At 46.5% G+C, this 15,828-nt stretch overlaps 1 protein-coding gene across 2 annotated transcripts; it reads right to left on the bottom strand.

Annotated features, from left to right (window-relative positions):
- Positions 1-6,727: 6,727 nt before the first annotated feature.
- Positions 6,728-15,127, bottom strand: SLITRK5 (SLIT and NTRK like family member 5). Of its 2 annotated transcripts, none has more exons than XM_079972565.1 (2): positions 14,905-15,127; positions 6,728-11,033 (listed from the first exon to the last, which is right to left on the bottom strand). In XM_079972565.1, exon 2 carries the CDS (start codon positions 11,023-11,025, stop codon positions 8,140-8,142), a length of 2,886 nt encoding a protein of 961 aa, XP_079828691.1. In that variant the 5' UTR covers positions 11,026-11,033; positions 14,905-15,127; the 3' UTR covers positions 6,728-8,139. The 2 variants fall into 2 exon arrangements, with proteins under 2 accessions (XP_079828691.1, XP_079828690.1); XM_079972564.1 differs by lacking the exon at positions 14,905-15,127 and adding an exon at positions 13,659-13,817.
- Positions 15,128-15,828: the final 701 nt, after the last annotated feature.

Raw genomic sequence — 15,828 nt, 5'->3', positions numbered from 1 at the left:
CCCTCCAACATTTCTCCGACGAAAATAACAGACACCCCATTCCATAATTATAATTTTACTATTTATACCCCACACATCTTACTGGGTTGCCCCAGCCACTCTGGGCAGCTTCCAACATATATAAAAACATAATAAAACATTAAACTTTTTTTTAAAAAAAACAACAACAACCAACCAACCAACAACAACAAACTTCCCTATACAGGATTGCCTTCAGACGGCTTGGGGGTTGAATAACTCCATACCCTCCAACATTTTTACAATGAAAATAGGGACATTTTACCATACCCTCCAACATTTCTCCAACGAAAATAGGGGCATTCAAAGGAGAATTGTGACATTTCGGGATCAAATCAGAAACTGGGATGGCTTCTCTAAATCAGGGACATCCCTGGAAAATAGGGAGACTTGGAAGGGTGTGTAAATGTGGTGCAAGCTTGGTTTGGCAATATTTACTGTATTACTCCTGGCAGGAAGGTTCATCACATGATAGCCAGGAGGGGGCATTGCATGATGCACAGTGATAAATGTGACAGAAACGACATGGCAGACCCACTAGGGCAATGCTGATCCCTACACTATTCAGAGACATACTCTGATACTCACTTATAGCCTAATCCTCTGAGAATTTGTCTAAGCTCCTCATCAAACTAAATAAATTCCAGTAATGTCATTGTGAACCACCTACAACTCAGAGGGAGCCATAGCTCAGTGCGAAACCACATGTTTTATTTGCAGAAGCTTCCAGCTTCACTATTTGGTACATCCAGCTAAAATAATCAGGTTACTGAGTTACAGGGGCCAATCATTTGACTCAGTTTCATAGGGTCACATACTCAGATAAAATCCACAGATCTCTTACAGTTTAAGCAGGGATAGCAAACCTGTGGCCCTCCCTGTGTTGATGGACTACTGTAATCTCTAACCATTAGTCACGCTGGCTGGCACTGATGGGAATCAGAGTGAAACATCTGGAGAGCCACTGGTTCCTATCCTTAGTATAAATCCTTTAAATCCATTACGTTAGATTAAAGCCCATCGACTTCTATGGCACTCAAGTAAATATGCTTACGATTGCACCAGACACCACAGAGGTGCTCCTCAAGCTAGCTTCCAACTTTTAAGAGCTGAAGAAATTTCCATAATTTAAGAGCAAAAGAAATAAATTAGCAGAGATCCAGCCGTGTTTCAGCGGCAAGTCTTTTCTTACGCGCAAACATATGTCCAATAATCCTTCCTCATGTGCTCATCTTAAAGCAAAGCGAAGAATGAAAACAGGGAGAAGGCTTGCCTTCATCAATGACTGGATCCCCACATTCACGTTTGACATGGTTGAAACCACTGCTGTTGTTTTTCACCTTGTCAGTTTCACATGGCGACTATTTCTCATGAATGCACCCCCACGTGGTGGCAGCTAGCAGTTACCACATCACTTTGCAAGCTTTCCCCCTGATTTAGTAAATACCAGCTGTCACCATACCAGAGCACATTTCTAAGGATTATTTCACCATGGGAAAACTGACAAGGTAAAATTTCCTTGTGATTGTCACCTCAAAAGGCAAACATGCTGAGCAGCCCTATGCGTTTTCACAATCAAGCGTCCCCATTTCTCTCTATTCCCACTCCCCTTATAGATCCACATACCTCAGCCCCCAGACTCCCGAAAAGGGAAACACATAGGTAGATAGAACACTCATTTTTGCAAGCTCAACATCCTTTGTCAATAATGCATGGCTTGAAAAAATTGAGTAGAAAAAAAGGAAGGAACCCCAAATATGAACTTTTGAACAAAATCAAAGCCACACCAAAAAGTTTTCAAAATTCTTTTAAAAACCAATGATTGTATAATGAATGTTCAGTTGCGCTCTGTTTATCAGTTGCTCAGCTGTTTATCTCACAAAATAACTAGGACTTTTGACTAATTAATCAGAAGCTATTTGATTAAATCACCTGCCTTTTTAACTACTTAATTGGTTACATTTAAATATATTTGCATAGTACCAAAATATCAACACAAGTGGTTTTTTGAGCTGCTGAAGAAAGTAGAAGGTAACTTGCCATTTAATTAACAAACACTATCCCTGAAAGGACATCTTTAATATGTTCATTTTCACTCATTATTACATTAACCACCAAACTAGCTTTTTTAAAAAAAAGTAAGACAAGGCATGTCCTTAACTCTCACCTCCACTAATTAAAATTTGCCTTCACCGATTAAAATTGGCTGCCAACACTGAGTCAATTTAAACCCTAGTTCATTCCTCATCCGATTAGTGAAATATTTAAGACTACAGGACAGTGTTTGTCTCAATCTGTATCTCTATGTATATTCATCATTTTCTTTCTGTATATTTATCAACATACACACATATATAAATGAGAAGTTATTCTCTTTAATAGCTCAATATATGATATAGAATTTCTCTTTCACAGCAGAAATAGTTATCAAGTTTGTGTCTCATTTGAGTTTCTCTATCATTTTGTTTAATTTGGAAATTAAACATTTCACTCACTGAAACACCCTATTACCCTCTGCATTTCTGACCGAGGTCTCAAACAGCCCTGCTTACACAACACTTGAATATCTTCATTTGGACCTAGGTGTCTTTAAATCTTGTTCATCCAATGGGTAACCTTTAATTCACCTCAGCACCTAAATCTCAAGTAAAGCACCACTTATCTACTTTGTTCTGAAGATAAACTGTTTAGGAAATGTTGTAGATTGGCGGTAGGAACCTAAGAGATTAGTTTCTAAATTTGCCTGTTTTCCTCTTCCTGACCCCCCTTTTTACCTTTGGTGTCATGCCTTTCAGATTGTAAAACTCTGGGCAGGGACATTTTTTTATCTTGTGTAAGCCATTCTAGAGACCTTCTTGGTTAAAGGGTAAAAATTATTCATAGGATTAATAAATAAATATCCGATACCACAAGGGCACTTCATGTTACAGTTCTGACCAATGAGAATTTTCCCTTTGGCATATTTCTCTTGGAAAAGTCTTCTGCATATTCACCGGGTTTGTGCAAAAATAATCCTCACATTCTTGTGGACCTTCAGTCCTTCCCTTCCTCCAATTAGCCAGAAGTTCCCAAGCCATGTATGTTGTAGGAAAATGGCGTCTTGCCTGCCTATCCCCTCTCATCACGACAGTATATACTCTACTGTAAATAGTGTTTTTCAGCATGGATCTACAGCAAATGAGAATGCAGGAATAATGAAGATAAGGTCAGTGGAGGAGAGTCATAGTTCAGTGGTAGAGCATCTGCTTGGCAGGTTCAAACCCATAATTTCCAGGTAAGGCTAGGAGTGATTCCAGCCTGAAACCTTGGAGAGTATTGCATAGACAAAACTGAACTTGACAGGCTGAGTTAGTACAATGCAGCTCCCCATGTTCTATAAAAAGAGTCCATTGCTTATGCAGGATTATTTATCATTTCCTATGCAATTATATATTTTTTTCACATGTGGAAACAACCCATCATAGCATATTAAAGTACACAATTTAGCATATTAAATTTAAGGCAGTTGTAGGGAAGCTGTGGTCCTCTAAGCTTCAGTGGACTCCAACACCCATTAGCCCCAGCCAATGATTATGGGAACTGTAGCCTAACAATGCTTCAAGTGTCACAGGCTCGCCCACCCCTAACTTAAGGAAGGAGCTTTCTGACATCGTTCATTGCCAAGTTATCCAGAGACACTCTCAAATTAATTGGTCATCAGTCATGGTGAGGCAGGGAAATTCCATTGTGACGCTGCCACCACATCACATGGTGTGTCCCCGTCCTCCTTCCCCAAATTCAATATTCTAATACACAGAGGAGGAAATGGGAACGCACCCAGTGACCACATCACACTGTGCATTCCGCAGAAAATATGAATGGGCTGTTTAGATGCATGAGTCTAGGCTTATCTACATGAACAATTCTGTGTGGGGTTCCCAAGCACATGGAAGGCCCTCCTTCCATATAGCTTTACGTCAATAAAGCCCCCTTCAAACTTCCACTGAATGTGTATAGACACGCTAGAGGTTGGAGACAGCAGGCATAAACCCAGAAGGAAAAGTATCAACAGGGCTAGAGTGCAATATGGAATCCAGTCACCAGAGAAAGTGTAACATGTAGCCCCATTCTTTTTGGGGGTTCCCTAGACTCAGAGTACATAGCTAGTCATAAAAGGCCTAGAGCCATATTTCATTATATGCTGCCTCTCTAAATCCTGAGAATGGGTGCCCCAGTCACACATTCTTGATTTTTGGTTAAAAACCTAAAAATTGGTTGACGAGCCGTTTACATGGCGACAATCACATCCCATGTGAACTTTCTTCCTACTGACGTCTGGTGCTCTTAGGAAATCATAATACTCACTGACTCACTGGTGAATCATTGAGCCCTCATGTGATGGGACCAAGCTATAAATATGACAATTACAATTGCTATTGGGTTTTTTTTTGTTTTTGTTTCCTGGTAGGTCTCCTTTGCTGCTAACAGCTACATGATAAAGGTAAAGGTAAAGGTACCCCTGCCCGTACGGGCCAGTCTTGACAGACTCTGGGGTTGTGCGCCCATCTCACTTAAGAGGCCAGGGGCCAGCGCTGTCCGGAGACACTTCCAGGTCACGTGGCCAGCGTGACATCGCTGCTCTGGCCAGAGCCAGAGCCAGAGCCAGAGCCGCACACGGAAACGCCGTTTACCTTCCCGTTGGTAAGCGGTCCCTATTTATCTACTTGCACCCGGAGGTGCTTTCGAACTGCTAGGTTGGCAGGCGCTGGGACCGAGCAGCGGGAGCGCACCCCGCCGCAGGGATTCGAACCGCCGACCTTTCGATCGGCAAGCCCTAGGCGCTGAGGCTTTAACCCACAGCGCCACCTGCGTCCCTAACAGCTACATGATAGGCAGCTACAAAGCAAGATGCAGTTCCCGAATTGGGAATAGCTAGCTAGAAATCAAGGATGCAGGAATCCTGCCAAAAACAGAAAAAGCAGCAGTATTCACATCATATCTAAATCCACTCATGCCTTCTTCTAATCAGGATATGAATGCATGCCACAAGCTTAACCAAGGAAAAAATACACCAAACAAAATCTACAGATGGGGTGGAAAGAGGGGGAACGTCCTCATTCAAGTCAATTTGAAGGATAAATTGGCAATTATAAATAAGGTCAAACAATGCAGCACATCCAAATTCAAATGCAAACTCTGCATTTGGCATCTGACACGTCTAAAATCAATATCTGATCCTTGATACCTTATATATGAAATTAGATATATTCTCTGTTCAAATTGATCACTTCAGTCATGCAGCCAAGAGAAGGTATTCACGGGATTTTTTTAGCTTGCTGAGAATTAGTGAGAAATCCAATGTCACAATGCAAAACACTGATGTTAGCAAATGTGTAGTTTTAGCAAATAAACGCTTTTCCACAATCACACTCAAAATCCATATTCAGATGCACTACGTCCAAATATACACCCTCTCCCCAATAACATGGTTTATTCTTTTCTCCCTTTTGAGAAAGCTCGGATGACCCGAGGTCTGGAAGAAATCAAAAGTACCTTGATGAAAGCAAGATTTAAAGAATACACAACCTGAGGTCTCAAATTTTCTTTTTTAAAAAGTCATATACTTTGCACAAGTAAGAAAATCCAGATAGAAAGTTCTTTCAGGAAAATTATCCAACAAAACCATTTATCCCCTCTTTCCCAAAACAGAAACCCTGGACATGCCACAAGGTTAAGAATCCACGTGAAATATCACTTACCCAGTTTCACACATATAAAACGAAAACTATAGAAAGGAGACAAAATTTCAAGGTGAAACTATAGCATTATACAACATAGGTCTGCAGGGTTATGTACCGTCAGTGTGATTAAGTACGGCGAGTTCAGGAAACACATTAAAGAATGCATGAGTTTAATGCTATCACGTCCATGATATCAGTAATAAAGTGTGTGAGGAGAATGATTTTCATGCGTGAGCAACAATTGGCACTGGAAATAAATCATGTAGCTTCCGGTAAAGACTATTTCATTTCCTTCTGTTTGAAATTGTTATCAAGTGTTTATTCATAAACTATATAAAAAAAATTACATGTGCTGGGATACATATGAGACCACAACCTGTCCCATTGTACAGTGATGCTGTGTTTATGAATATCTTTTGCCACTGCTTGCTGCCCAAAGGGGTAAGAATCAATATTCCATAAATAGATTTGTACAGTCCGTCATTTTGGCCTTCCAAGGTGCCAGCACACAAATGGATCTGTACAAGGGCAATTATGCTTGACTGAACAACCCAGCAGTTCTCCAACTAAGATATTTTGGTTGAATTATGAAAATAAACCACCACCACCACTCCTGCTAAAATAAACAATTTCTACATGTCCCTCACTAATTAGTCCAATTAGTCATCCTAGCAAGAGGCTCTGTAGAATAATCATACATAAGAAGCAGCAACAACAAAAAATAGATCATATATATTTCTTTCTTTCCTGTACCGACTGATTGCCTTGGATTGTCTATTAGGTTTTGGTGATGATAGTGTTGATGATTTAATTTCAGTGGCTTGGATCCAAATTATGTGAGGCACACTTCAGTTCCACTGAAAGCAGTGGGACTTAAATTACTAAGCTGGTTTGTTGAATTCAATGGGTCTAAAGTGTGACAAACTGAATCTGGATCCCCCTTGGTGATTTCTGACATTCTCCAGAGACCACAACAGCTTTGTGCAGAGTTTGGGAGGGGGGGTAGAAAGAGCTCAGAATGCAGTGTAACACTTCTGAGCAAATCACAGACTCTGGGTCTCATCCTGTAACCTATTCAACACCCTGGGCAGTGGGAGATGGAACTTAAAAGTACCACAATTTAGTAGGAACCTGCTCTGGCAAATGTAGAAGATGCCTCAGACTGCAATTCTGTGCTCCGTGAGGCAGCTTCAATCCCCACTGAAGTCAGTAGGAGCATAGCTGTGTGCAGAAGAGCAGCCTATGTATCTGTCAGGTGTTTCCCCTTGCCATCAACTCTATAGGACCATTTCACACATGACACAGCAGCAAACCAGGCTTGGCCACCAAGTGTGCACACGACAAAGAGCCACAGCCAATCTGGTCTCTCTGCCGGACGGAGCTGCAAATTATGCATTTCTAGCACCTGTTTTGTCACATTTTTTTAGGTCTACATCTAGAAAAGGACATCGTAATGTGTGAAGAAGGCCCTGCTTTCTATTCCAGAGGGAAGTTTAACCACATACAATACGTAAGCATTCCGGAGGAATGGAGCCTCAAAGAGTGAAGAAAATGCTACCATGTATATAAAAATAGGAGCTACAATAAAATAATTCTTTTTTTGTATATATTTCAATAAGTTATTTTTACTAACCAGTTATGGATCATATATCTCTGAACTCTTTATTGATTTGTCCACATCTAGGGTGATCCTTTTAAAGATCATAATATTGGTTTTTAATTCAAAAGTCCAGAAACATACAAATACATCCTCTTTTCTTTTTCCTTAAAAAAGGGGGAGTGGGGTGGGGGGACCAAACGACCTTGTATTAAAGTCAGGGTGTGCCAATCTCTCTCTCTCCCCTGTCCACCCTCCCCAGAGCCATCCATGCCTCAGAAGGGAACTTGGTGCCCAGCACTGTTGAACTGAGGTGAGGGAGGGGGGAATTGTCAGCAGTGAATATTCAACATAAAGAACGAGATAAAATGATTTATGTGACCTTTTCCACATCGTCATATGAGACAACACTCTCTTTAAAACAAAAAAACAAAAAAAAAACCCACATCCCAATTCCTCCTTTTTAGCATCACACAAGTGCAAGAACAAATGCTGTGTCTAGGTCGCTCGATTGATTGATTCCTACTGGCTGTGAGGTGGTTAAAAAAAGAAGAAATAAAAATAAAGAGGGCAGGGAGAAAGAGAGAAAGATCTATAACTATGGAATCAGCACACCCTTTCGGTAACTTTCCCCAAAGCTGGAAACTTCTGTGCCAAGGCACTTCACCTTCCAACAACATGAAGCAAAGGCGTATTTGGGGAGGGACGGGATGTGGAGGAGAGTAGATCAACAGTGTGTTTCTTTGTGTGTGGTTATTAAATACAAATGCTCTGGGTGGGAGGACGGGAGTAGAGGAGGAGGTCTCAGAACTGACTGAATGTGGTCTGTTTTTCCAACACTTCGAGGTAGTCCGGCTCTGCGTTTAGTTTTGCTTTTAGCTCCAGGTATTCGTTCCTGTTGGGCTCCACGTAAACAGTGCTTGGGGGGGTGTAGAGCACTGTTTCCCGGAGCCGACTGTCCCCCGGGCCGGGATGCAAATAGGGGTGAGGGGGGCGCCTAAGGTCATAGTTAGGGGAGTAAGTGTAGGCAGTTGGGGGGAACTTAGGGTACTCAGGGAGGTTGCTGCCCCCCAAAGTGGAAGAAGGGTGTTTGTCGGGCTCCAAAATGCCCCTGTAAAAACGATCAGCATCCTGGACAGGGGAAAGCAACTCGTCCCGAGGCTCAATGGTGCTCACACTGTATGTGGGGCTCCGGAGGGTCTCCTCTTGCCCCCCCGGAGCTGCTTGGGGCTGCCCCAAGGCCTGTGGGGGTGGTGGGGGTTGGGGCTGGAGGTGATGGTTGCTGTAGGTCACCTTGAGCTCATGGAGATCTTTGTAATCCTCACCAGCATTGCCCTCTCTGGAGCGGTAGATTGGGTTCTTGCACATGTGACCTAAAGGATGAGGGATGTACTCATAGACGTGTCCCGCGGGGGTTTTCACCTTGGGCAAAGCCGGACCACCACCTCCTCCTCCATGGTGAAGATGCTGCGGATGCTGCTGGTGATGGGCGTGTGGGTGGGAATGGGGGGCTCCCCCTCCTGTGTACACACTGTACTGCATGTTGAAAGAGCTCACATCCGAGTTGTTGGTGCTGGCATGGTCGCCTTGGACCTTCTTCCTGCGCTTCATCACCAGCACAAAGAGACCTGCGGCCACAAATACAGACATGATGAAGACCAGCAGTAAGCTGAGGATCAACACTGACAAAGGCACCGTGGAAGAAGAGGAGGAAGACGAGCCACCAGAAGGTGATGCCGAGTCATCCTCCTCCAAGGTGCTATTGATCTGCCCGGAGTTGGAAAAGGGGGTGGTCTTGGCTGGTCCCTGCATGGATGATGGAGTGGGTGTGGAAACAATGATGTCAGAGTAGTCTGGGCACAGCAGTTCTGCTTTGATGTTCCTCATGTAATTCTGAGCAAATTTCTTAGGGGATTCACAGATTACCTGGTCCACAAGGACTCCTGTGTTGAGTTGCTCGATCCACAACTTCATGCCCACCACGTCGCATGTACAATCCCATGGGTTCTCGTGGAGATCTATCTGCAGGAGGGATTTCAGCTGGTCAAGCACTCCACTTACAGGAAGGTAGGAGAAATGGTTGCTTCTCAGGTTCAACCTGTAGAGAGTTAAGCCAGAAAAAATGCCTCCAGGTAAAGATCTCAGCAGGTTGTTGTTGAGAAACAAGAGCTGTAAATTGGGCACAGGGTCAAAAGTGCCTGGCTCAATCTCCCGGATTACATTATATTGCAGGAAGAGGTACTGCAAACTCTGAAGCCCATAGAAAAGCTCTGGGTTCAGTTTTTCAATCCGGTTCCCATTCAGGTAGAGCCTCCTCAAGTTAGTTAGATCCTCAAAGGCCCGATCTTGAATGACCGAGATGCGGTTATTGCCCAGGTGAAGCAAATCCAAGCCAGTAGCATCCAGGAAATCCGACCTACGCACCAGGGCAATGTAGTTCTCAGTCAGGTACATCTTCTTCGGGTTGTACGGCTTGGGTTGGAGCTCTGAGATGCTCTCAATCTTCCTTTCTTGGCAGTTGACGTTGAGACCCAAATCGGAGATCTGTAGGTTGCAAGTGCAAGCTGTGGGACACTCCAAAGGCACCGGGGATTTGGTCTGGTAAGCAATGCTGGGGCCATAGTTGCTGTATCCCAGATCCTTGGAGGGCAAGCGGGAGGTAGGACGCACCCTGGATTTGTTGGGTTGGCGGGTCCCTTTGGGCTTCAAGGGCGATTTGTAAACAGCCGAGGAAGAAGTAGCCACAGAGTTTACAGACGCTGGTGTGGTATGAAAATACCCTGTGGTGCTCAGCGGGGTCTGTGGCCTCATCTCATAATCGGAGATGAGCCTCCTAGGACAAAGCTCCTGCTTGGAAACCTCATCCAAATCCCTCCCATGTAAACGGAAAGGGGTTTCGCAGACTACATCCCCCACCAGGGCTGAATAGGATATGCTGTCCAACCAATCTTTGAGAGCTATCAGCTCACAGGAGCAGTTCCACGGGTTCTCCTCCAGCTGCAGCTCCACCACCTTATCCATGTGCTGCAGGAGGCCCAAGTAGGGAAGGAGTTTTAGCCGGTTTCCCCTCAAATCAAGATGAGTCAAGGGCACAAAACGGAACAGGTTGTTGGGCAACGAAGAGAGGAGGTTGTCGTTCAGAATCAGCACCTGCAACAGATGCAGCTTGCTGAAAGCACTGGGTTCGATAGCGCTGATATAATTGTAATCAACTTGCAGGTACTCCAAGCTCTCCAGCCCTACGAAAGTGTCATCCCTCAGTATTTCCAGCTTGTTGTTATTCAAGTGCAGCCTCCTCAAGCCCCTCAGGCCATGAAAGGCTCCTGTCTCGATATCTTGGATGTCATTGCCGCCCAGGTGCAAAATCGAAGCCCCACTGTAATTGACAAACTGGTTGGGGTAGAGCCTGTTGAGAAGATTCCCAGACAGCAGGAGATGGTAGATGGAGAATTTGGGGGGGCTGATCTCAGAGAGGTTGATGATCCCACGGTTCTCACAGCTGACCGTCAAGATGCCATCCTTCTCCTCACAAGGGCATTTGTTATCACAGATCTCCCCATAATACTCAATGCTTTCTGCCCACGCCAGGACTAGAGATGTTAAAGCAAAGGCTATGGTTTGTACCATCCAGATATGCATTTTCCTGTTGAGATCCTGCTCCAGTGTCACCGTAGAGCAGCAAGCATACATGTTATCTCCTGCGGAAGGCAAGAAGAGAGAACAAAACACCATCATGTCGTGAGGACTGAAGCCTAGATCATGACAAAGTTAGGAGGCAAGGCTGCGGAGGGACAGAATTTAGGTTGCTTGCCAAGGGTTTTGATTACAAGACACCCATCTAACTCTTGTTAAATAATAGCTATTAACTTATTGATTTAGTACAGGTTTCCTGTCTTTCGAAAGGTAAAGTCACAACCCAAGTCCTTTATTCCTGGGAACGCATTTCAATATTTTGTTTTATTTGTTTCTATGGTGTTTTCCCCTCCCCCACTACACACACACACACACACACACTCCACAAATATACATAAAATGGCTGTCAGTTTAGTTATTTGGTTCTAATTCCAGAGAACAGAAGCACCATTTTATGAGGTTTTCAACCTCACCTATTACCTACCCGGCAACCCTTCCCTTTCTTTCTCAGAACATTCAGAATGAACAGTGACCTGCAAAGGAAGGTCTCCCCCCATTTTTGGCAAGGCTAGCCTGCTCTCCACATATATAGAGAAATGTAAAACCATTCCTTGAAATTCCACTGCAGGGGTCTATAGTACAAATGACTGTAAAGATAGAGGATGCCAACATTATTATTTTTAATCATTTTGAAAGTGGGGGGGGGGACAAACCCTGAAAAGGGTGGACCCCCAGCCAAAAAACCTGATTTCCTAAACAGCTTTGCTGTATAAGCTTACACAAAATGTCAATCAACATCTCAATTTTTAAAATGGGGGGGGGGAATCAAAAGTGATGAAATTCTTCAGCCAAATAATTAAATATATGCCCCCTTGTCATCTCAAAGGCTTTTCTTTTTTGAAAGAAGAAAGGGGGAGGGGGAGACAGAGCAAGCCACTGGTGGAATATTTATGAATTCTTATTAGAAGATCTTCTTAAAAGAAGTTATCGCCGCTTGCTTCTGGATTGATCGGCTGGTAAATGAGTTGTTTTCACAAGGGCACTGGCAAAAAGGCAGCATTGCAACACAGATGCTCTCTCTCTCTCTCTCTCTCTCTCTCACACACACACACACACACACACTGAAAAGCATCATCCTTTAAGCCACTCACCCAGAATTTGGCAAACATGCTAGACTTGAGGAGTGTCCCTGCAGCCTCAGCCATATCTGAGCTACTGCTTCTTCTCCCACGCTTTGCAAAACTAGCCTAATTGCAATGGAGAGAGCTAAGTGGGTCTCAGAGAGCTAGATCATCAGCAAGTCCAGGAGCGGTGGAATTGCTGCTTCTCAGCTACCATGGCTGTCAGCACTCTCCATCCTTCTGAGAAGGCATCAAAGGGAGGTGGATTGGGGAATACCCCCCAAAAAACTCATCCACTTGCATTCCCCTCAACCTGTATCTGATCTCTGAACGGCATCCAGACAGAAAGACCATCCCAATTTCTTTTCCCCTCTCAAAGCCTTTCTGTCTTCCCCCTAAAGGGTCCTTCTACTTGTGTCTGAACACAATAAATATCTAGACAGAGGATGGATGGAAGCTCCGCGGGCAGCATGTGGGGTTGGGGGGGTGGATTAATAAGTCACCCAGCGTTAGTCGATGACTTTTGGTTTGTTATTATTGCTTTTTTAGAAAGAGGATGGCTTGGATATGTTCAGGTCAACCCTTCCCACAAGTCCAAGAACATTTGAATTTGGAGGATCCTAGACATCTCTCTCTCTCTCTCTCAATTTATTTATGTTTCTAAGCATCGTTCACAGATTGACAAGCATCCGTCTAGGTGCAAGCATTTTGCAGTAGAACAGAACCCAGACACATTAGGGTAGAAGTCTTTGCTTCACCAGCGGAATGAATGGTTTGGCAAAAAGGCATGTCTCCCTCTCTGTGTTAAGCAAGAAGTCAAGCTGGGAGGGGGAACCTCCCCCCCCCAAAAAAAAACCCCTTCACTTCTAACACAATTCTCAGGTCCAGCAGAGCTATTCATGCATTATCTGCCTGCTTCTCGGAGAACCATATCACAAATAAGTAGGTAGCTAAATAAATAAATGCATCCTTTCAGACTGTTTTTATTTATTTTTTAAGGGAAGAAAACCACCCAAGGCTTTATTTGAATCGGAGGTAGCAAGAGCAACGAAATAATTTGCATGTCCTCCTCCCTGCACCTTCCCCGGTCTTCAAAATCGTGGAGGGGGATAGGGAAGAGGACAAGAGACAAATAAAGTTGAATGTGGCATAGAGAGGATTGCTCCAGAGATCTGGTTCGCAAAGGCTAGAAAAAAGGGATGGAGAAACAGCTAAGTGGAATGTGTTTCTGTGTGTGGAAGCAGAGAGAGAGAGAGAGAGAGAGAGAGAGAGAGAGAGAGAGAGAGAGATTCGAAAAGGAGGAGGGGTGAAATTCTTGTTTCAGTGCTCCTCTTTCCCGTGCCCCCTTCCCCGGGGAGGGGAAAAAAATGAGTTCCACCCCTAATATTACCGCACTGAAGCAACCGCCTCGGCTTGCAAGCAAAAAGCTGGGGGCAGTGGTGTCGCTTTGCAAAAAAGAAAAAAGGGAAGGGGGGTGTAGGGGAGCCAAGAGCAACAAGGAGACATGGATCAACGCTCTCCGATCCCCCCCACCGTCGCCCAGTCCTCCTCCACCCCCTCGCTACTTACTGAGGCAGAAATCTCCAGGGCCCAAGCATTGTTGCAACCCATAAAGCTGCCTCGCTCGCCCGCTCGGTGTGTGTTGCAAACCGCCCAGGCAGAGGCGAGCAGGGAAGGCGGTGGGGATTGCAGTTGGGAAGAGGCTGCCCGGCTAGCGGGGAGCGCACACACAGCCTTGCACACGCCGCTGAGCCTCTGCTACCAACCCCCCCCCCTCAACCAAGCCCGGACACACACACACGCACACCAGCGGTGCCAAGGGCTGGCTCCCAATTCTCCCCTCCCCAGTAGCGGAAAGTAGGGGCGGGGGCTGCTGAAGGGAGGGGTGGAGAAGGAGGGAGTGGAAGTATTACGGGGAGGAGAGAGGGAGCCAGGGGTGCCCCCCCAAAGGAAGCTAGCAAGTGGTGGGTGGTATTTGGGGGGGGGATGTTATCTGGAGAAGTGAGGTTTGCTGATGGGTGCCTAGTTTTGAATGGCAAGCAGGAGGGGTAAAGGAAAGGGTGATTTGGAGAGGTCTGGGTGCAAATCCTGTGTGGTGCTGAGGGAGGGAGGGGGCGGTCTGGGGGCAGAGTGGCCGAAGGGTGAGAGAGAGATCCGGATGAGTTTTTACATGGGTGAGGGGCGCCCTGGGTGATTAGGAAGGGTGGGAAATCTGTGGTAAGGGGTGGAAGGAGGCAATTCGCTCCGTTGCTCGGATGGATCTGGGTCAGAGGCAGGGCAAAAAGACGGGGGTGGTTTGGAGAGGGGGGTGGGAGGAGAGAGAAGTGTGCGCGCGTCTGGAGGGGAGTCGCAGGCAGGAGACGGTCTCCGCTGGATTTGGGGGGAGGCAAGTTGGAAGGGTAGGGCCCAGGAGGAGGGAGAAGGCAGGAAGTGGGGGCTGGAGGGGGGGACAGTGGAGGGGGTCGTCCCTGAGAGATTCGGCAAGGAGGAAGAAGGGACAGCCCCGATTGGCGCGTGGGGGGGGGGGGGGAGATAGGCGATCAAAGGGGGGTGCTTGGGGTGCAGGAGGCCCTGAGCGAAGAAAACGCCATGGTGTGTTTTTTTTTGGGGGGGAGATTGGGTGGAGGGTTAAATGCACGCATGGAGAGGGGGGCACACAATCCCTGCTTCCTGCAGTCAACGGAATGGGCAGCCGCCACAAGTCTCTGTGCCCCCCCCCCGCCCCTCATCCACACATGCCGACGCACCATCTCTCTTGGCGCGCATCTCCCTGTTCCCCCATCGCACCCAGCCTCCCGTTCCTGTTGGTACTCACGCTTTCCATGGAAGAGGTCAACTTTCTCCCCGCTCAGCGGCCGCTGCTGGAGCCGAGGCTCCCCTCTCTCCTTCTCCTTCTCCTTCCTCCTCCTCTTCCTCCTCCTCCTCCTCCTCCTTTCCTCAGCGCTGGTCTCCTCGCCTGCTCGCTCACACCATTTCCCAGCGCCCGGGGCTGATGCCACTCGGAGGAGCCTTGGCAGAGAGACAGGACCCGGCGAGCCGCCCCTTTAAGCCTCCTCTTTTTCTTCTTGCAGCGCGCTCTGGACATGGTAGGGCTGGCGACCAGGGCGCAGGGAACCCGTCTTCCCCGGCGGCGGTGGCGCCTGCTCTCCTCGCCGATCCTTCCCCGGGAGCCCCCGCCGTCGATCCCCCTCTCCTTGGGAATGATGGTCCTCCTCCGATCTCAAAAGCTCTGGTGGCACCCTCTGATGCATTCCACCTCAGCCCGTCCCAGGTATTTCCCCCGGACTGGTGGGGAAATCAAAACAACATCGAGAATAATGACAGTAGCAATTGTAAGAAGAAGGAAGGGAAAAAAAACCTTGCAACCTCGCCTTGCTATCTCTATCCACCGATGCCGGCTTCAGCGAGCGCGCGCAAGCCTTTCCGCATCTCTTTCCCAGGAGAGCGCAAAGAAGCGGAGATCTGGGGGAGGCTGCGGGGGAGGCTGGCTCCAGGGGCGCCCCAGCCAAGAACTGCCATCAACTTGCCTTCTTCGCCTCTCCCCACTTGCAAAGAAAAGGAGCTAGCAGGAGGGGAGGGGAGGGGAGAGGCCCTACGAGCCAAGAGAGGGTTTCCACAGGAAGGGGAAAGAGAGAGAGAGAAAGCGAGCAAATATAGCCAGTTATTCTGTATGGAGCTGCTGATCTAGCCAAGCTGCCACAGACACAGTGGAGCTGGAGAGCTCCGAGGGGGAGGAGAA

Source organism: Podarcis cretensis (assembly GCF_951804945.1).
Source record: "Podarcis cretensis genome assembly, chromosome: 4".
Taxonomy (NCBI): Eukaryota; Metazoa; Chordata; class Lepidosauria; order Squamata; family Lacertidae; genus Podarcis; species Podarcis cretensis.
Note: the sequence above shows the minus strand (reverse complement) of the source record. Positions and strands in the feature narration are given on the sequence as shown.

Excerpts from the sequence above, each read along its gene's own strand:
- SLITRK5 (XM_079972565.1), bottom strand. The coding sequence starts at position 11,025 with ATGTATGCTTGCTGCTCTACGGTGACACTGGAGCAGGATCTCAACAGG.